Genomic DNA, 21496 nt, shown 5'->3' with positions numbered 1-21496 from the left:
CACACAGACGCTGCAGATTTTACTTGCAAGGGCATGAACACAGATGCTCCCACCAGAGTGGGGCCTGTGATGTGCGCTCTGTTCCTGCACTTTTCTTTATTTATATACAAACGTAATACAACAGTGAATACATCTATTCATAGGCAGAGGGATGTTAGTGTGTAGGGAGTGTGTGTGTGGTTCTCTTCTTGTTAGTGCAGATCAAAGTGTCCAGCTCTCCTCTTCCTGGCAGGAGTGAAATAATCACAGCTGGTTCAGCTATTATCGCTGTGAGGAAGAATTTATCAAGTCTAAGTCATCAAAAGGTCATCATGCAGTATTCTGTCACATACAAACTTATATCACTCAAAGCTTATACTGACTACTAAGTACAATTTTATATTGACAAACTGAAGGAGGAACACACTGAGAAAAAAAGGGAACAAAAAAGGGCAGCTCTTGGATTTACGTGAGCATCTCGCGTGTGTTTAACACGATTGCCTCAGGCTTTAAAGATTGCTGTTCTGTATGTTCATGTTCTGTTCTTTTGTAAACTTCATCTGTTTGTATGTTGTATACTCATTGTGTTTCAATAAAGTTCGATTTAAAAAAAGGTACGTTCTAAACGAAGCTTCAGACGTCACTGATCACGTGACTCTGGCCAAACGAATCAAGCCTCGACACGGTGCTTCTGAAGCAGCGCGTTGATCTTTCTGACACACGCACCGGAGCGTCAGCTTCAAGCGGACCATCACTACGTCTCACATCTAAAGGTGTCAAGGTAACTTTGAACTGAGTTCAGTCAATCTGGAGTTTTTCCAAGTTTTCTGTTGCTCTCTGTGAGAGAAGAGCGTTAAAGGCGGGGCTCTCCAGAGTCCAGCAAAACAGGAAACCACAGCTGGGTGTGTGTAAGTGTGCAAACCAATAGAATGCATCGTGGTGGGGGGGGCATAACGGGCATTGGCAAGAAAAAAAGAAAAGAATCGGTCGTACCCATGCTTCCCCGACGTCATGCCAGCGCATATTGGGAAATTCGTAGGCACCGATCGGTTTTCTATCAGCCATTTGCTGGGAGTAAGGGCGCCCTCCGTTTGCGAGGTGCGCCTGCTGCTGGCGGCACAGGGAGGAGAGGGCGGGGAGTCTCTGGCTGGCTGGAGCGGCATCTAATAACCAACTCGCAAAACAAAATAAAAACAACAAACAGATATTATGATACAGACTTATAATCTGCACCGATGTTTTTTCTAAATTCTATAAAGTGAGCTTGAGAGCCCTCGGTGCGCCTGCGCGCTGCTGAAGTCAAAGTAAACTTTATTGTCATCTCCGCTACAGACAGTCCAGCATATAGAGAGACGAGACGACGAGGCTGCAGTTACAGCGGTGCAAGTAAACAAACAATAAATATAAGAAGAAAATAAATCTACACTTTAGGACTCGGGGTAAAGGATCAATAACAATTTAATTTATAATTTACAGTTTGATGATTTAAAGTCTCACACAACCCGTCAAAAGGGGCGGGGCCGGCTGCTTCCAAGTAGAGCACATTTCATTTATAATGATGTAAATCCAAGCCCATCATGGATTCACGATCTGAATCCTGGGTTGTGTGAAATCCCAGAAATCAACCTTAGACAAAGTGAATCTGTGAACTAAGGTGTAGGTCTGTTAGGTTAATTGTGCTGATCCTCGGGTTGGGGGATTTGTGTTTGTACTGGAGCGCAAAATTCAAACCAATGGAAGATGGACAACAAAAGTTCAAAGCCATCAGGTTCTCAGGTTAGAAAAAAGAGAAAAGATGCAGGTAAGCAGACGTGTGATTGGATAATGGCAGGTCATCCTGAACCAATCAGACTAAACTCCAAACAATACATTATGTTACAGATTTTAATATTAATTAGTCATTGTTACTTGTTGATTTGTCCTTTTCTCATTGTGTGACGAATTATGACGACTGTTTGGTAGCTCTTATTGTCTCTCTCTCTCTCTTCATGTTCAATTCAATTCAATTCAATTTTATTTATATAGCGCCAAATCACAACAAAAGTCGCCTCAAGGCGCTTCATAGATACAGAGAAAAACCCAACAATCATATGACCCCCTATGAGCAAGCACTTTGGCGACAGTGGGAAGGAAAAACTCCCTTTTAACAGGAAGAAACCTCCGGCAGAACCAGGCTCAGGGAGGGGCGGCCATCTGCTGCGACCGGTTTGGGTGAGAGAAGGAAGACAGGATAAAGACATGCTGTGGAAGAGAGACAGAAGTTAATAACAGATATGATTCAATGCAGAGAGGTCTATTAATACATAGTGAGTGAGAAAGGTGACTGGAAAGGAAAAACTCAATGCATCATGGGAATCCCCCGGCAGCCTACATCTATTGCAACATAACTAAGGGAGGATCCAGGGTCACCTGGTCCAGCCCTAACTATATACTTTAGCAAAAAGGAAAGTTTTAAGCCTAATCTTAAAAGTAGAGATAGTGTCTGTCTCCCGAATCCAAACTGGAAGCTGGTTCCACAGAAGAGGGGCCTGAAAACTGAAGGCTCTCCCTCCCATTCTACTTTTAAATACTCTAGGAACAACAAGTAGGCCTGCAGAGCGAGAGCGGAGCGCTCTAATAGGGTGATATGGTGCTACAAGGTCATTAAGATAAGATGGGGCCTGATTATTTAAGACCTTGTATGTGAGGAGCAGGATTTTGAATTCAATTCTGGATTTAACAGGAAGCCAATGAAGGGAAGCCAAAACAGGAGAAATATGCTCTCTCTTTCTAGTCCCTGTCAGGACTCTTGCTGCAGCATTTTGGATTAGCTGAAGGCTTTTCAGTGAGTTTTTTGGACATCCTGATAATAATGAATTACAGTAGTCCGGCCTGGAAGTAATAAATGCATGAACTAGTTTTTCAGCGTCACTCTGAGACAGAATATTTCTAATTTTAGAGATGTTGCGCAAATGGAAGAAAGCAGTCTTACATATTTGTTTAATATGTGCGTTGAAGGACATGTCCTGGTCAAAAATGACTCCAAGGTTCCTCACCGCGTTACTGGAGGCCAAGGTAATGCCATCCAGAGTAAGAATCTGGTTAGATACCATATTTCTAAGATTTTCAGGGCCGAGTACAATAACCTCAGTTTTATCTGAATTAAGAAGCAGAAAGTTAGCGGCCATCCAGGTCTTTATGTCTTTAAGACATTCCTGCAGTTTAACTCATTGGTGTGTGTTATCTGGCTTCATGGACAGATAGAGCTGGGTGTCATCTGCATAGCAGTGAAAATGTATGCTATGTCTTCTAATGATACTGCCTAAGGGAAGCATGTATAATGTAAACAGAATTGGTCCTAGCACTGAACCCTGTGGAACTCCATAATTAACCTCAGTGTGTGAAGAGGACTCTCCATTTACATGCACGAATTGGAGTCTATTAGATAGATATGATACAAACCACTGCAGCGCAGTACTTGTAATACCTACAGCATGTTCTAATCGCTCTAATAGGATATTATGGTCAACAGTATCGAACGCTGCACTGAGGTCTAGCAGGACAAGCACAGAGATGAGTCCACTGTCAGAGGCCATAAGAAGATCATTTGTAACCTTCACTAAAGCTGTTTCTGTGCTGTGCTGAGCTCTGAAACCTGACTGAAACTCTTCAAATAAACCATTCCTCTGCAGATGATCTGTTAGCTGTTTGACAACTACTCTTTCAAGGATTTTTGATATGAAAGGAAGGTTGGAGATTGGCCTATAATTAGCTAAGACTGCTGGGTCTAGAGATGGCTTTTTGAGTAAAGGTTTAACTACAGCCAGCTTGAAGGCCTGTGGTACATAGCCGATTATTAGAGATAGGTTGATCATATTTAAGATCGAAGAATTAATTAATGGCAGGACTTCTTTGAGCAGTTTTGTAGGAATGGGGTCTAAAAGACACGTTGATGGTTTGGAGGAAGTAATTATTGAAGTTAACTCAGAAAGATCAATTGGAGAAAAAGAGTCTAACTTAACATCAATGGTACTAAGAGTAACTGTAGATAATATTACATCTGTGGGATGATTATTGGTAATTTTTTCTCTAATGATAAAAATTTTATTTGTGAAGAAGTTCATGAAGTCATTACTAGTTAACGTTAAAGGGATGGTTGGCTCAAAAGAGCTCTGACTTTTTGTCAGCCTGGCTACAGTGCTGAAGAGAAACCTAGGGTTGTTCTTATTTTCTTCAATCATTGATGAATAGTAAGATGTTCTGGCTTTGCGGAGGGCTTTCTTATAAAGCAGCAAACTATTTCTCCAGGCTAAATGATGATCCTCTAGATTTGTGACACGCCATTTCCTCTCCAGATTACGAGTCATCTGCTTTAGGGTACGTGTTTGAGAATTATACCACGGAGTCAGGTACTTCTGATTTGAGGCCTTAGTTTTCACAGGAGCTACAGTATCCAGAGTCGTACGTAGTGAGGAGGTGAAATTATTAACAAGATAATCGACCTCTGTTGGGGTAGTGTTCAGATAGCTGCTCTGCTCTGTGTTGGTACAGGGCATTGGAGATGATAACAGTGGGTGGATTATATTCTTAAACTTAGTTACAGTGCTTTCAGAAAGACATCTACTTTGATAAAGTCTACTCTTCACCGCTGTGTAATCAATTATTGTAAAAGTAAATGTTATCAGGAAATGATCAGACAGGAGAGGGTTTTCAGGAAACACTGTTAAATGTTCAGGTTCGATGCCATATGTTAAAACAAGATCTAGAGTGTGATTAAAGTGGTGGGTGGGTTCTTTTACATTTTGAGAGAAACCAATTGAGTCTAATAACAGATTAAATGCCATGTTGAGGCTGTCATTTTTAGCATCTACATGGATGTTAAAATCACCCACAATAATTATTTTATCTGAGCTCAGAACTAAATTAGATATAAAGTCTGAGAAATCAGACAGAAACTCTGTGTAAGGCCCAGGTGGACGATAGATGATAACAAGTAAGACTGGTTTCTGAGTTTCACAGCTGGGGTGGACAATGTTAAGCATCAGGCTTTCAAATGAATTAAAAGTCTGTCTTGGTCTTTCATTAATTAATAGGCTGGTGTGAAAAATTGCTGCCACACCGCCCCCTCGGCCTGTGCTTCGAGATTTCTGGTAGTTAGAATGGCTCGGGGGTGTTGATTCATTTAAACTAACATAATCATCCTGCTGCAACCAGGTTTCTGTAAGGCAGAGTAAATCAATTTGTTGATCAATTATTAAGTCATGTACTAACAGAGACTTGGAGGAGAGAGACCTAATATTTAATAATCCACATTTCACTGTTTTACTCTTTGGTTCAGATGTGGATACTGTATTGTTCTTTCTTTGTAATTGTTTATGTTTAAGTTGTTTGTTGCTGGTTTTTAGTTTGTTTTTTGTCTTTTTGGAAGCTGACACAGTCTCTATGGAGATGGGTTTTTGGGGGGGTAACAGGAGGAGAGAAGCTGCAGAGAGGCGTGTAAGACTGCAACTCTGCTTCCTGGTCCCAACTCTGGATAGTCATATTTTGGGGGGTTTAATAAATTTGTCCATATTTCTAGAAATGAGAGCTGCTCCATCCAAAGTGGGATGGATGCCGTCTCTCCTAACAAGACCAGGTTTCCTCCAGAAGGTTTGCCAATTATCTATGAAGCCCACATCGTTTCTGGGACACCACTCAGACAGCCAGCAATTTAAGGAGAACATGCGGCTAAACATGTCACTCCTGGTCTGATTGGGGAGGGGACCAGAGAAAACTACAGAGTCCGACATTGTTTTGGCAAAGTTGCACACCGATTCAATATTGATTTTAGTGACCTCCGATTGGCGTAACCGGGTGTCATTACTGCCGACGTGAATTATGATTTTACTGAATTTACGTTTACCCTTAGCCAGCAGTTTTAAATTTCCTTCAATGTCGCCTGCTCTGGCCCCTGGAAGACAATTGACTATGGTTGCCGGTGTCTCTAGCTTCACATGTCTGAGAACAGAATCGCCAATTACCAGAGTTTGACCCCCGGCGGGTGTGTCGCCGAGTGGGGAAAAACGGTTAGACACATGAACGGGTTGGTGGTGTACCTGGGGCTTCTGTTTAGGACTATGCTTCCTCCTCACCGTGACCCAGCCTCCCTGTTTCCCCAGCTGCTTGGGACCTGCCGGGGAACAGCTAGCGGGGCCTACGCTATTTTCGGCTGCACCAGCTACAGGGGCCTGGCTAGCTACGGGTGAATGAAGGGTGCGAAGCCGAGTCTCCAATTCAGTAATCCTGGCCTCCAGCGCTGCAAATATGCTACATTTAAATCATGTGTGTTTCTCTGGTGAAACAATAGTTTTGTGTTAATGTTAGGGCTGCACGATTTTGCATGAAATGAGAATCACGATTTTTTGGCTTAGAATTGAGATCATGATTCTCTCATAACAATAAATAAACATAAAACAACAAATGTCTCACGTTTTGTTGTTGCAGCAAAATGTTGTCCTGCTTGAAATTCCGTCTCCACCGTTGCTCGACGCTGCGTGTACAGAGCAGGTAGTGCAACAATAGAAAAATAGTTGCGGGACGGCACTGTGTAGCGTTTGTCTAGGGTGTTGATCGTTTTCCTAAATCCCTCGTTTTGCACAGTGTTGATGGAGCCATATCTTTGGTCAGGTGATAAGTGATAGCCTCCGTAATGTCTTTGTGCCTGCGGGAGTTCGACGTGTATAGGGAAGCGCTGTATAAGGTTCCCGTTATTGATGTTTGGGTGGTTGACCGGGACGGATTTTCTCCTGTCACTTTCTCGTCATCCCTGACGTGCTCTCCGTTGTTTTTTCCCTGCTAATTTTAGCATCACACGGCACAGCTTCTGTATCACGTGGTATAAGGCTCCGCCCTTGTCATTTGTTGAGCAGGAAGAGTGAGCGCTTGGTTTCATGCAGAGTACGTCCCGGATCAAAATGTGAAGTTTTACAAATCACCACTTCTTTAGTGAATATCATTTCAGTCTCAGACAACCTCGTTTCTCTTACAGAGGTTGAATGCACCTTCTGCGGATGGCGGTACCACACAGTGTGCGTGGACTTCCCCTGCACAGAAGGCAACTACAAATGCTGTGAATGCTAAATAAACAGAAACAAATGATCCCTGTTGTCTTTGCTTGATGATTGGTTTGAGTCTTGACAATCCACATTGCTGGCGTTGCATCTTTCAATGCCAGCAATGGCAGGTATCAGTGCTCAAACCTTTTGTGTTTGTTTCCAACAAGTTGCCCACCTCGGGAAACAACAATGTGTTCTTTTACTTGTCAGATGAACATATGAGACACTTTGACTCTTCAGTGCAGTGTGGAGCCTAACAAAGATCTGTTTTGTGTCCCAGCTGATCAGCAGGAGGAGGAGAGTCTGACGGAGCAGCAGAGGAACATTTTCAGCTACTTGGACTCAGCTCAGCCACTACAGAGGAAACAATGAGCTCAACACAGAAGGTGACAGACAGAGCAGGACCATATGACCAAAGATATTTATCACCATATACATTTGAACATTTGCCATAACGATGTAGCTGACGATAGAATTGACACCAGACAAAATACTTTACAGCTGCACAACTTTATTAAAAACCCATCAATGTATTTTCACTGAAACAAGCAGCTGTTGTTTATGTGCATTAAAGTTATATAAAAATGTAACAGTGCAAATGCAAATTCCTCGCTGACAGTTTAACCAAAAGGCGTTTCCAGTGGAAACTGGCCGACACATCCTGAGCATAACCATGTATAATATCCACTAAACTTCAGAAGAGGTTATACAGTCGTGGCCAAAAGGTTTGAGAATTGCATAAATATTGGAACCTGGAGAAGTTGCTGCTTAAGTTTTTATAATACAGATTTGTACTTTATTTCAAATTGAACCTTTAAAGGGGCATTTCTGGACTTTTAAAGACCAGTAATGTACTTTTAAGGGAACATTTAAAAAAAATGTTCCTATAGGTACAAAAATGTTCTTCTCTCGTACCTCTATTAGAGTGTATCATGTAACACTATAGATCAACTTAGCTCAGAATATATAAAGCATATAAACAGTTACAGCAATATGATGCAACAAACACAGCAGCTACTGATCCAAAATACTCAAAGCTTCATAGAACTGAAACCAACATTTATTTTTAGCTCCATTCTGCTGCTGATACAGACTTTAGGTTTCTGAACATTAAACTTATTGCTGCCTTTCATAGTGTGTAACTTGAAGGCCCTGAGTACTTTCTCCCACACTGAAAACACTGGGATGATCACATTATTTGAACATTACCTAATAAGACTGATTCAGCACAGACAGTTATGTTAAACTTTCCTAGCAGTCCTTCACAAACAGGGAACAGTCTGTCTATTCTCTCCATCTGTCAGCTGCTGCTGGCTCTTCCTCCTCCTCTTCCTCACACACTGTGGGGCGATTGCGATTGTGGCTCAAGAGTTAGGAGTTCGCCTTGTAATCGGAAGGTTGCCGGTTCGAACCCCGACTTGGACAGTCTCGGTCGTTGTGTCCTTGGGCAAGACACTTCACCCGTTGCCTACTGGTGGTGGTCAGAGGGCCCGGTGGCGCCAGTGTCCGGCAGCCTCGCCTCTGTCAGTGCGCCCCAGGGTGGCTGTGGCTACAATGTAGCTTGCCATCACCAGTGTGTGAATGTGTGTGTGAATGGGTGGATGACTGGATATGTAAAGCGCTTTGGGGTCCTTAGGGACTAGTAAAAGCGCTATATAAATACAGGCCATTTACCATTTACCACTGCTGAGTTTGTCCTGGTGGATCATCAGGGCTGCAAAGCCTCACAGATGATGTGCAGCAGTGGCTCCCTCAGTCTGTCCTCACTCTGGACACTTGCAGTCGTCACACATGGAAATCAAATGTGTGATAAGCTGCAGGATTCAAACACAAGTGTAACTTATAAACACATGTTCATACTTTTATTCCACAATCAGAGAGAAAGAAACAGAGAGAGAGTGCAGGACAGACACAGGTGACAGTCTCAGGTGTACACACTGCTACACAACAGCAGCAGAGAAGCAGGATTTAGTGTTTGTGTTATTACGAGTGTAAACAAGAAGAGTTCCAGATGGTGCAGTGGACACATGTGTGACTGCTGTGATTAAAGCATCTTTCTTTCAGCTTAACGAGTGAACCGTCAGCTCGTTCAAACACACGTTAAAGTGCGTTTGGCTCGACACCACCGAACAGAGGCAGCAATATAACACAGCTAACATTAACAGTGCAGTGGATCCTGCTTGTGCCGTGATATTCAGGACTGCAAACCGAGCAGCATCACTGACTTTCAGCTTGTTGTGTTTGTGGATATATGACTGACTTTAATTATCCACAAAATCATCACATTCTCTGTCAGATTAAGGTCGACTATTGAACGGCGTATATTTTAAAGGCTTTAAAACCAAGTTAACGCTGAAAGTACAAACATCACTAATGTCACATAACTCTGCCGACAAGGCATAGCTATGGCTATGAAATGCTCTTTGTGTATCACTTCTTCATTATGAAAGATGTCATTAATGCACTAGTAATGTCTCATCTGGAGTATTGTTCAATCATTTGGTCAGCAGCTAATAAGACAGATCTTAACAGACTTCAGTTAGTCCAGAATAAGGCGTCCAGATGTGTGAAGATGTTCATACTATACTAATATTGATCAAATGCATAATAACCTTTCTTGGCTTCCTGTACAGGCTAAAATATTCTATGGCTTACTTGTAGTTCTAAAGAAAGCAATTCTGTTAAACACACCACATTTATTCTGCTCAGCTGCAGTATCCAGATGAAATACATCATCATATTACACAGTTTTCAACAAGCTGCAATTTAGTAAATGCTCGAGTTAAAAGTAACGTTTTGTAAAACTGTTACATTTAGAGCAACTTTTAAGTGGAATAAGTTGCCTTAAAAAATTAGAGAATTATTCAAAACTTCAATGAACACTTAAAAGCCGATTTACAGAGCTTTTAGTTGTTGTAAATATTGTAAGACATGATTTGTTTTTGAAATTTGTGTAATGTGCCTCAATGTTATTGATATTATTATTATTATTATTATTGATTGCTTATATTTGAACAATTGTGAAACCTCACTGTGGATGTAAGAGTGAAATTATGTGGATATCTTGAATCCACTTTATTGTGTAATATTTTATGTGAGTATTTGACGGAAGACGAGCAACATCTGTTGTGGAAGCTAACGGGGTTCCTTTAGAATAAACAAACATAGGATTTATTATCACTGAATAATTCTGTATAAATCTATACAAATTATAGAAATATGTAATAGGAAACAACAAAATAATCTAAATTATAAAATAGTGTGTGTGTGTGTGTGTGTGTGTGTGTGTGTGTGTGTACAATCAGGAGTGATGGGCATGATTTTAGTGTTTGAACAGTCATGAATTATCTTTAACAGCAGGTTGGATGTAATGTGTTAGAACTACCAGCAGGTGGGGATAAGAGACCTTTAAGGTGTTTGGTGCCACGCTCCACCTTCAGGTTTAAAACTAGTGTTAATGGAGTTTGAAGGTTGAGTTTGTTCCACGACTGCATTTCACTCACTGCCTCTGTTTGTATCTCTGTCACTGCAGGACCAACATGGAGCCAGAAGTCAGCACTCTCAGGAGGCCGACAAACCTCACAGAAGAAAGGGAGAGAAAAAACACACCTGTGACGAGTGTGGGAAGGGTTTTACTGTGAGGGCTAAACTAAAACAGCATCAGGTCATCCACACTGGAGAGAGACCGTTCAGCTGTGACTTGTGTGGAAAGTCTTTTTCCTTGAAGCGTTCCCTAAAAAAACACCAACTCATCCACAGTGGAGTTAAAGCGTACAGCTGTGATCAGTGTGGCAGAGCTTTTACTCGCAGTAGCCACTTACAGAGTCATCTAGTTACCCACTCTGGAATTAAGGCATACAGCTGTGACATCTGTGGAAAAACTTTCAGCCGGAGAGGGAGCCGAAATACACACCTACGCATTCACACCAGACATGATGTGTACTGCTGTGAACAGTGTGGCAAATACTTTACAACAGACGCAGACTTACAACGACACATGTTTACCCACACTGAGGAGAGACCTTGTCGATGTGACCTGTGTGAGAAGACTTTTAAATCTCCACATGACCTGAGACGACACCAACAGATCCACACCAGAAAGAGACTCTACAAGTGCAGCTACTGTGAGGTATGTATTTATATTGTTATCTCGTCATTTTAGCCTGACTGTTTGGAACAACTCTGCTCATTAAACTGTGTTAGCATGTTAGCAATTCTACTGCATGGAAAAGCAGCTCTGAGTGATTATTCTGATTTTCCTTTCAGTTATGATTTTAGTATTACTGTAGTATTATGGTGGTAGTATTGTAGTTATTGCAGCCCAGTAAACTGAGTGTGTTAACTGAAACAGTCAAATGTAGTTGGACGTCTGCAGAGATTCTCTTTATTTCAGGCGACGTTCAGGATACAAATGTTGAAGGACTGACTTACACTGTCTTTGTGTCTTTGTTTAGAAGCAGAGCGACACAGATGGATCCAGTTCTCAACCCTGTCATCACTGTGGTGGTGGGAAAGACTTTCATTGTGACCTCTGTGGAAAAACTTTCAGTCAGCAAAAGACCCTAAAAGTACATCAACGTAGACACACTGGAGACAAACTGAAATACTGCAAAGAATGTGGGAGAAGCTTCACCACATCCCATCACTTAAAACGACATGAACTGATTCACAGTGGGGTTAAAAAGCACCTCTGTGATCAGTGTGGGTCATCCTTCACCACTGCAAGTCAGCTTAAATCACACAAACAAGTCCACACAGGAGAGAAACCACACAAGTGCAGACACTGTGAGAGAAGCTTCTCACAGTCAGGTAATCGTAACCTTCATGAACGTGCACACATGGAAGGAAACTACAGCTGTGACCAGTGTGACAAGAGCTTCAGGAATCTCAGTTCATACTCTGCACACAAACGATCCCACGTTACTAATAAACTGTTTCACTGTTACCAATGTGCCCAAACATTCACCTCATTGTCTGCTCTGTGCAAACATCAGCGCGATCACTCAGGGCTGAAATCACTCCCATCACTGGATCACAGTGAATCTGAAGACACAGAAAGATCCTCTGGTTTCTGTGTCAGACTCAAAAAGCTTGAGATCAGGCTCCACAGAGTTCAGATAGAATCTCCTGTAAAAATCTGATGAGGCAGCTGTGAATCAAACTCTTCCCCTAGTTCCATTTTAAGCTTTCAAAACTGTCCTACTGTAGTGTTCATGTCAAGTGGTTAGCTTTCTTTTCATCAGTTGGTTGAAAACTGTTTCCTATTATAAAGTTTTTGTTTTAATGTATTTTGATCAGTTTTGATCAGTTTGACCAGTTTTTAAATGACCATGAACACTGACCGTATTGTATCTGTACATCATGTTTTTCTATTAGACAGATTTGTAACAGAGGCCTTGCTCTCAGTAAGTTTGAAATCCTTTTCTGATTTATTTTGTAATCTCTGATCTTTGTGTATCCTGCTCAGTTTGCATGCTGCCTGTAGGAGTTTCTGTCTTTGTATTTGAAGATAATTCATTGAATATACTCAGCTGCTTCCCTTTGGTGCCTCACACATCACTTAAGTTTTTCAGTGTCCACTTATTTGTTTTTAATAGCTGTTTGAATTCTCTGTATGTTTGACCCTGTAGACTGTTTAATGGACTGCTCATCTTCCTGTTTGTAACCACTGCCTGTTTAGGACTAAAGATTTGGATTTTTGACTTTAACACAGCCTCTGCGTGTCGTCCCTTTGTGTCCTCGTCCTCTGTGAATGTGTCACAGATGTTTCCATGATAATAACACAGCTTTCCCACAGTGGCTTGCAGCAGCATTTATTCACAGCACATTTGAGAAAGGTTCAGATTACCTCGATGAGTTTATATTCAGAATGATTCTGACAGTGGGCCACTGTGAATTGTGATCTTTCATCAGGTCAATGTTTAAGTTCAGTATTTCAAAGCAGGAGCTATGAACAGTCATCATGTTGGCATTAGAATTATTATTATTAATCATTATTAATAATGTCGTTACTCATGTATAACTTTGATTAGTATACATGAATTTTATCAATAGTAAAAAGAATGAATAATTCATGTATAACTTTTATTGTGTTTTGTATATTAATTATATTTAAATAGAGATGTTGACCCTGTCTCTACAGTAGCATCAGTGTAACATACATTATTGGTCCAAGCTGTCATAAATGGGGAGCCTGAGCCTTTATTATGAAAACATGACGAGTATTTTTCTTGTCAGTTGGGAAGAAGTTGGTCTTTTTTCCTTCTTTCTGCTCAGTTTGTCTTTTCTTTGATAATTGAAACTCTGATCAAACCTACTTGTTCTGCCCTCGCACTTAACTAGGCTGACAGACAACCATCATCCCATGTAGAAAAACCACACCGTTGTTCCTTTCTGGTGGATTTATTTGATTGGATGCATAGCATGGCTTTGTAGAAATACATGAATGGATGAATGGTAAAACTGTAAACAAACACAAAATATCCCATGTGAGCTAATATAAGCAAACATTCTTACAATTAGAAGATGCTATGACCTGTTACTATGCAAAGCAAAGCAGAACGAAACAAGCTAACAAGCTAACGTTAGCGGTTAGCTAGCGCTAATTAGCGTTTAGGCTAATGACTAATAAAGCACATCATTGAGTCAATTTACTGTCTCAAAATATCACAAACAACACACGGCAGTTAGTGCTAAACATTCACCGGTAAAACACAACATTACTGCCAACTTACAGACTGTGCTGGCTTAAGAGGCAGCATAGGCAGGCACAGGAGTAGCAAACTGTCCTTCTCCCGTTAGACAGGAAGTAATGAGAAGTAGCACTTCCGGTAGAATGTCAAAATAAAATGAACAGTGTGCCAGAAACGAATAAAGATTGCATGAACTTGTATAACACTACATAACGTGAGCGGTGACTCTTAAGGAGCCAGAACACTACTCATGTTCACAGCATGTAAAAGCAACTGACAGTCCGTGGCATTGTTGTTTGTAGAGGTGCAGTGTAGTGGGAGCATAAATCAAAAGAAAACAGTAACATTTATGTAATAAAACATCTGAATGAAAATGAACAGGCCCTTTATGAACTTCAAAGGGATCTGAAAACAACACTTTTTAAAAGAGTATCTTGGGGTGTAGGTGGTCAAAATAGAAAACTGAGCTGAGACTCTAAGTTCAATCCATCCATTGGTTTTTACTTAGGAGGAAGAAATGTCAGGCTGGTGCAGGCTGGTTAGGTGCATGTGGTTATCTTTACCTAAATGAGTTCACTTTGTGGCTGCCAGGTTGGGCAGAAGTACCTGTCCCCTGTTAGGCTTAGCAAGGTTCTCCAGGAGTTTCTCCATGGGTAGAGCTTCTAGCTCCTCCAGCACATCTGTGGCCGTGCAGGCTGCCACTTTCTTGGTTGCTCTTTTTACCCCACTGGTTGTGAGTGTCTAAATACCCCCACTAGCTCGCTTTGGCTGCAGTTAACTTGGGAGGAAGGGGTGGGTGTCCCATGACTAGATGAAAAACAATTATCTGGGACACATAAATATAATAACACATGCATATATCTCTATCAATTTTTATTTCTCTCAGAAACATTGGATCTAAATTGCAAATGTGTTCCAGTTATACTGTTACTGTGTGACAAAGTGGATGAGCTGCAATGGTCTCCATTTGTCCCATATGATTTTACTTCTTCTTCTTCTTTTGCATATTAAACACATTATTCGGTTTCTATGTATTTGCTATGATTTGCTATTTGTTAAGTAACATTGCTTCACTCACTATGCCGAGTTTATGTGTGGAAGCATTCAGTTGCTGGCAAATCAAACATTCTGCAAATGAAGCTGAATACTATATAGAACCAACTAACATTTTGTTTATTAATCTGAATACCCTGAAATTTTATGATTTAGTTGAATATAAAATGGCACAGATAATGTATAAAGCACAAAATAACTTGCTTTGCCCCAGTACTCAGAAGCTGTTCAAAGTCAGAGAGAGTCAATATGACTTAAGGGGAACAGATTTCTTTAAGAAAAACAAGATGAGGACAAATATAAAGCAGAGATGTGTTTCTGTTAGAGGAGTTAACCTGTGGAATAGTTATGACAGTGATTTAAAAAGGTGTAGTTCATTTTCCTTGTTTAAAAACATGTTTAAAAATAGAGTATTAGAAAAATATATAAATCAAGAATGAAAAGAACAAAAAGGAGAAAAAAAACAACAACCTCTTGATTCTTTACTTTGATGTAGTTACTTATTTAAGGTGGAAAGTTTTTTTTTTCTTTGGTTTGTTTGTTTGTTTGTTTGTTTGTTTGGTTTGGTTTTTGCTTTGTTTTATTATTTTCTTCAAGCCCTGTGTACAGGAGCTGCATACAAAAAGATATTTTGTGAAAAGGGTTGGCGTAATAAGCAAATGCTTCAGCCAATACCTTTTGATTAGCCTTGTCTCATGCTTTCTTTCTTTATGGTAGATTTTTGTTCTGTTTTCACTGTTTTTTGTTTTTTTTTTCTCACTGTTTTCACTGAGATTTGAATTTGAATGCTAATCAATAAAATCAAATCAAATCAAAATACTCAGTTACATGTTTCTTTACATTTTATTATGTTACAGATTAAGTCATTTGTTCTTACTTTGTTTGTCTTTTCAGTCTTCATGAGGGTCAGGTGTGGGGAAACGCCCGCCCGGCATTTCCTCATTTTAAAGTCCTGCTGATGCCACACATGACATCAGCAGGTCAAACCAAGTGGAGGGGTTTGTTTGTCCATAGAGATGCTTCCTTTTGTTTGTTTTAAGGTTTAAATGGATTTGTTGAATGTGTTTCTTTTCATCAATACTGCCATTTAGTTGTGTAAATGTGCATGTTAGAAGTGTGAAGAGGTTTTGTGTTTAGAAATGTATAGAAACCAATCATTTACTGACAGCATGTCTGATGGAAATAAGTGCAGATTATGTATGAAGTCTAACTGCACACAGTAACTGTGTTACAATAAGGACTTAACAGCGCCCTCTGCTGGAGTGTTTCAGTACTGCGTTAACTAGAATACACCTCCTCCTCCTCCTCACACCACCTGCTACAGCTCTACTCTTCTATGACTACAGTCATCCACAGCACTGATGTGAGGTCACATGGTTCATATGTAAGGAGCACAGCTGACCTCAGGTCAGTTTAATGACTGTGAGCAGCAGCTGTGTTATTGTCACTGTGACAGGGAGACACTCTCAGACACAGCGCTCATGTCAGCTTGTTCTCATGCAGGAGGATGAGGAGCTTGTTAAGGTTCGTTCGATTTGGGTAAGAGAAGAAAAGCAAGGCTGAGTCCAGGTATGGTGTCAAAAATAGTGATCTTTATTACACACTTTGCGCAGAAGTGTGGGAAGACAACTTGCAACAACAATCTCCGCCGGGCGGAGGCTCTTCATCCTATTATATTACCATGATGACGTCACACAGTTAGACTTTACTGGAAATGATAACAAGTTCCCCACAATTCCAAAAGTTCCCCTTATATAGACATCAGATGATATTTTAGAGAAAAACAAGTGTGTGATATGATGTACATTTTGTGAGATTGTGTGTCCTTATAGAGAGGATGTCCTAAGACGACCTCCCTGTGTTAATAAGTGTGTTTGTGAACGTGCGTGTGTTACATGACTCTCCGTGCATGTTGGTGTAGGCCTAACTACGTGCAAAACTGAATGTAGAAGGCCAAGGTCCAACAGGACCCACCTAATCGAGTGGAGTGAACACACTGATGTAGTGCAACAGCTTAAGCAGATAAAAAGAATAATACGGAGACTGATTAAAGTGATGAGAGTATGTGTACATTAATATTTTACTCAGATTAACATAGATCTAATTAAAAGGTTATTCTGTCAACAGATTCGACGATGCTGAATGATTGATCAATACTAGTTCTGATTATAAACTGTCACCCTAAGCATACAAAACAAAATATCTTTTGTCCACACTCCTCCTCTTTGGCCATCGGCCAACTTTTACCCAAATTTTGTTTCACTCCTCCGTCCAGGCGGCCTCTCGCAATGGCATCATATGCCCCGGACCAGCTGAACCAGCTGAACCAGAGTCTAGGGCCCTGCTTACCATTTTTACCAAAATCCGCCTTACCAAAGGAATGAGACAACATCCGCTCATCAATATACCTAGAAAAACTATAAGAGAAAACATGGCAGACATAAACACACCCTTCCATTGCCCAAAGACAGACGTGATCCAGTCTCCCAGCCCCGTGTTCACGCCTGATTGCTCATGCATGGTTTTAGATAACATTTTCAGACTTTCAAGCGCCCTAGTGACCGTTCCGTCCGGAGCAGTATTGTTGGGAATAAAGGTGCAACACATGTCTCCAAACATTGCGCATACCCCACCTTTCTCAGCCAACAACATGTCCAGCGCCATTCGATTTTGAACTCCCATTAGCGACGTCGGACCTAATTGTTCCGCACATTATAATGGACATAGTTAATGCGATCAACATTTTTATTTGGAGTTATCCATAAAAACACACTTTCAAAGCCGGCCGCTATCTGATTAACTAACTTATACTCATCTGGAACTCCCCTGGGAACTCCTATTGAGTCAATCCAGGTAGGCGAGTCCCATCTTGGATCATACCTGTGCATACCCCTTGTGCTTCTCCTTCGTCTGGCTGTCGACGCATTCGTACCCTGCTGTGGAAGTGTTCCTAGTCTACTCCCCATAAGCATCAACGGTGCACCTAAGCGCACCAAAGCACAGGTCCCCACACTCCCCAGGGGAACCTGCGCCAAAAGGGTGTAATGCCCACAATAATAATATAGCCCACCCCTGGCCCAGGTGCCTATAATTGTGTTTGGGTCACTTACATTATTGGTAGTCCTGCCTGGAATCGTCCTCTGACACCAGCTTGGATAAATCCTTCCTACCGTATATCTCACTCTGTCTGTAGAGAACTCAAAACAGGTATAATTATTTCGTTTAGGTGTGAATGAACCTGGTTGTGTACGTTTATCAATTGGCGGATATAAACCTGACAAAGTAGTGCAGTTACCTGTGTTCGTCGCCTCTCTAGTTAACCTCAGCATACAATCATAACCCCACGGGTTCAGTAAACAAACGAGGTCTAGCTGTAGCACAAGCAACACAATCAACCACTTCCTGCTCTTTAGCATTTTGAGCCACCCAATCTAACCAAAGATTCCTATCACCAAAACCTGTGGCCCGCTCTATTAACTCCTGAGGTTTTAATCTGGTATAGTCAGTGGCAACAAACCATTTCTCCTCCGAGTCCTTGTAAGTAACTGTCTCTAAGGGATCCATTGGCTCCGTGAGATTCATTGCAGGGTCGTTTACTATTAGTTTAGCTCCCGGATTGAATAAATTCACCCGAATTACCCCAAATGGATCTGTCCCTGCTTTGTCTATCCCTATGACTAGATAAAACGCACCTCCCTCATACCCTGGTTCAGGGAGTTCGCTCCATGGTCCTAGGGAAAGAGTGACAGGGTTATTGGTAACAGAAAAATCTCTTTGAATGGCTATCCCTTCAAGGGCCTCTGGCACCGTTGGCTGCCATCCTACTCCTGTCCAAGCAACCACATCCTGCCAAGAACACCACTGATCTGTTATATAAGTGAAAACGTCTCCCTCGGTTGACGGGCCCCACACTGACTGAGGGTAGCATATCATCGGATGATAACAAACCCACACATCATAGGTTCTCCAGCTGCTACTGTCTCCTGGGCATCCAATTACCTCACACACATCAAATGTGAACGCTGTCGCGGACCCGTTAACATACCCAAATTCGACACCGCCACTGGCTTTGAGACATGCATCGTTCCCACCTGAGCCAACCTCCCGCTTAAATCGCATGGATAGACCTCTGCGTCTGGGCAATTCACCTGTCTGCCTAAAAACAAACAAACATATTATAACACTTATCAACCCCAATATCCCCGTTAGTTTCCAATTTTCCCACAGTTTCATGATCACTGTACCCGGGCTCTTTTACTTTTACTTTAACCTTTGTGATAAGAATATAAGATGATGAGTATAAAAATATGCGATTAACATAAAAACTATTACAATTCCTTTAAACTATCAAATACTTTTAGACTAGAGCCCTAGCCTATTAAAAACCCGGAATGAATTAACTCTTGGCGTGTGACGCTCCTCTTCTTTCTTCGCCTCCACCAGGTGGACTACTGGGGAGGACCGGTGCACAGGGGGAGAGGATTATTCTGCCTCTATGTTCCCCCCTGTTTTGGTTGAGGTGGAGCTTAGCTCCAGCAAGCTCTCGTCCGCGACTGCACACTGAGACCAATGATACCAGGTCTCCCCTTTCCCCTTCAGACGGACCGCACTGGTGGTTCGGGCAGTTACTTCGAATGGTCCGGTCCACCTTGGATCTCTCCACTTTCGCTTGATGACCTTCAACCACACCGCCTTGGCATCGGGGACGGACCTGTCCTCCGCTTTCACCCCCTCTCCAACCTGTTGTGTGAAACTAGACACAAGAGCTTTTAATTCTTTCCAACATTCAATATGTTTTCTGTTACTCTTTATACTTTCTTCCGCCGGGACTGTTGTCCAGGGACCTGGAAACTGTCGTCCTGTCAACAGCTCATATGGTGTGAACCCTGTGGATTGATTAACACAACATCTTATTATCATTAATGCAATGGGCAGGGCTGCCACCCAATTTAGCCCCGTCTGAGCAGAAATTTTAGCGATTTTATTCTTCAAGTTTAGATTCATTCTTTCTACCTTCCCCTGCGACTGGGGGTGATATACAGTGCCAAATCTATGTTGCAACCCCAGCTTCTGTTCTACCTCTGCCAAATCTTTGTTTTTGAAATGAGTCCCATTGTCTGACCTAATTCTCTTAGGAAAACCATGCCGGGGGATGTAATGATTGATTAAACACTTAATCACACTTTTTGCATCCTCCCTTTTTGTTGGCCACGCTTCGGGCCATCCCGTCAGAGCATCTACACTTACCAGTAGATATCGAACTCCTCCTGGCCCTGAATCAATCATGTCAGTGAAGTCAATCACAATCTCTTCACCTGGTCTCTCTGGGATGGGAAACTTACCTGCCTCCGGTTTAATCACTGGCTTTGGATTGTGTCTCCCACAGATCAGACACGTCCTGGCTTTTTCCTTAATCATATCCTTCAAAAAGGGATGCCACCAATGGCACAGATGTCTCCCCATGTGGGCCACACCTACATGACCAAGCCCATGCGCTTCGGCAATCTTCTGTTTTGCCAGGTTGGCGGTCAACACTGGTCGTCCGTCAGGTCCTCGCCAGAGACCTCCTTCTTCCCAGGCTCCTCGACTCTTCCAGACCCCCTTTTCTTCCGAGCCGCCGCCTCTTGGGCTTTCCTGGCCTCCTCTAGCATGTTGACTCCTTGTTCTTCCTCCACAGCTATTTGCACCATTTGCCGTGATGCTTTATAGCCTGCTGCCTCTTTCGCAGCTCGATCGGCTTCCTGATTTCCTCTGGCCACCATGCCAGTCCCCGAGGAGTGACCTTTACACTTTATGATACTCACCTCCTCTGGATCTCCCAGGGCCTGCTCAAGTTCCTCCATTTCCTTTTTGTGGCAGATTGGTGCATTCTCAGCTGTCCTGAATCCTGCTCTTCTCCATTGGGCCAGCTCCACGTGAGCTACTCCAAAGGCATAAGCTGAGTCCGTGTAAATGTTAACTCTTTTTCCTTTTGCAAGTCTTAGGGCTCGACTTAGAGCAATTACTTCTGCTCTTTGGGCTGACTGCTGTCCTTCAAGTCTTCCAGCCTCCTTGACTTCAAATTCAGCCCCTTTTCTGCAAACTACCGCGTAGCCTGCTTTCAATCCTTCCTCATCTCTGTAGCAGCATCCATCCGTGAACCAATCTTCAGCTCCTGTCAGAGGTTCTGCTTTCAAGTCTTCTCTTATCTTCTCAACTTCAGCTCTCTTTGTGCAATCGTGGGGTTCTCCTGCTCCCATTAAATCTGCCATGTTAATTCCTTCATGTGTGAAGGTCAAGTTGGGAGCGTCTAAAACTTTACTCACTCTCTGTTGTGTGAGTGGTGTCATGGTGAAGGCTTGTGAGTTAACATATGCCACCACACTGTGGGTGGTCAGCACCTTCAACGGATGGTCCCTCACTACATGTGCTGTCTTTTGTATAATCTTTGACACCCCAATGGCATGCTGTGTGCATCCCGGGTGCCTTGTCTCTAATGGATTCAATCTGACACTGACGTACATAAGTACATCTCTCCCTCCTCCTTTTTTCTGAAACAACACCCCATTAACTATCCCGTGTGTTTCTGAAACATCAAGATAGAAGGGTTGTTCATAATTAGGGATGGCAAGATCAGCCGATCTTGACAAGTCCTGTTTCAATGCGATAAACGCCGACTCAGTGGCCGATGTCCATGGCAGCTCAGCCTTCAAGTTTCGG

At 42.1% G+C, this 21496-nt stretch overlaps 1 protein-coding gene across 4 annotated transcripts; it reads left to right on the top strand.

Annotated features, from left to right (window-relative positions):
* Nucleotides 1-594: 594 nt before the first annotated feature.
* On the top strand, nt 595-12626 carry LOC308398470 (uncharacterized protein). Of its 4 annotated transcripts, XM_080885129.1 has the most exons (6): nt 595-760; nt 6803-6894; nt 6986-7051; nt 7333-7438; nt 10585-11181; nt 11507-12626. In XM_080885129.1, the coding sequence occupies exons 4-6, from the start codon at nt 7421-7423 to the stop codon at nt 12191-12193; spliced, it is 1302 nt and encodes a 433-aa protein (XP_080741255.1). In that variant the 5' UTR covers nt 595-760; nt 6803-6894; nt 6986-7051; nt 7333-7420; the 3' UTR covers nt 12194-12626. The 4 variants fall into 4 exon arrangements, with proteins under 4 accessions (XP_080741255.1, XP_080741254.1, XP_080741253.1 ...); XM_080885128.1 differs by lacking the exons at nt 6803-6894; nt 6986-7051; XM_080885130.1 differs by lacking the exons at nt 595-760; nt 6803-6894 and having other exon boundaries at nt 6914-7051.
* Nucleotides 12627-21496: the final 8870 nt, after the last annotated feature.

This window comes from Rhamphochromis sp. 'chilingali', assembly GCF_963969265.1.
Source record: "Rhamphochromis sp. 'chilingali' genome assembly, chromosome: 1".
Classification (NCBI taxonomy): Eukaryota; Metazoa; Chordata; class Actinopteri; order Cichliformes; family Cichlidae; genus Rhamphochromis; species Rhamphochromis sp. 'chilingali'.
This window is presented reverse-complemented; position numbering and strand designations above follow the sequence as displayed.

Excerpts from the sequence above, each read along its gene's own strand:
- LOC308398470 (XM_080885128.1), top strand. Across the intron at positions 11,182-11,506 it reads ACAAGTGCAGCTACTGTGAG|AAGCAGAGCGACACAGATGG; the intron begins GTATGTATTTAT and ends GTCTTTGTTTAG.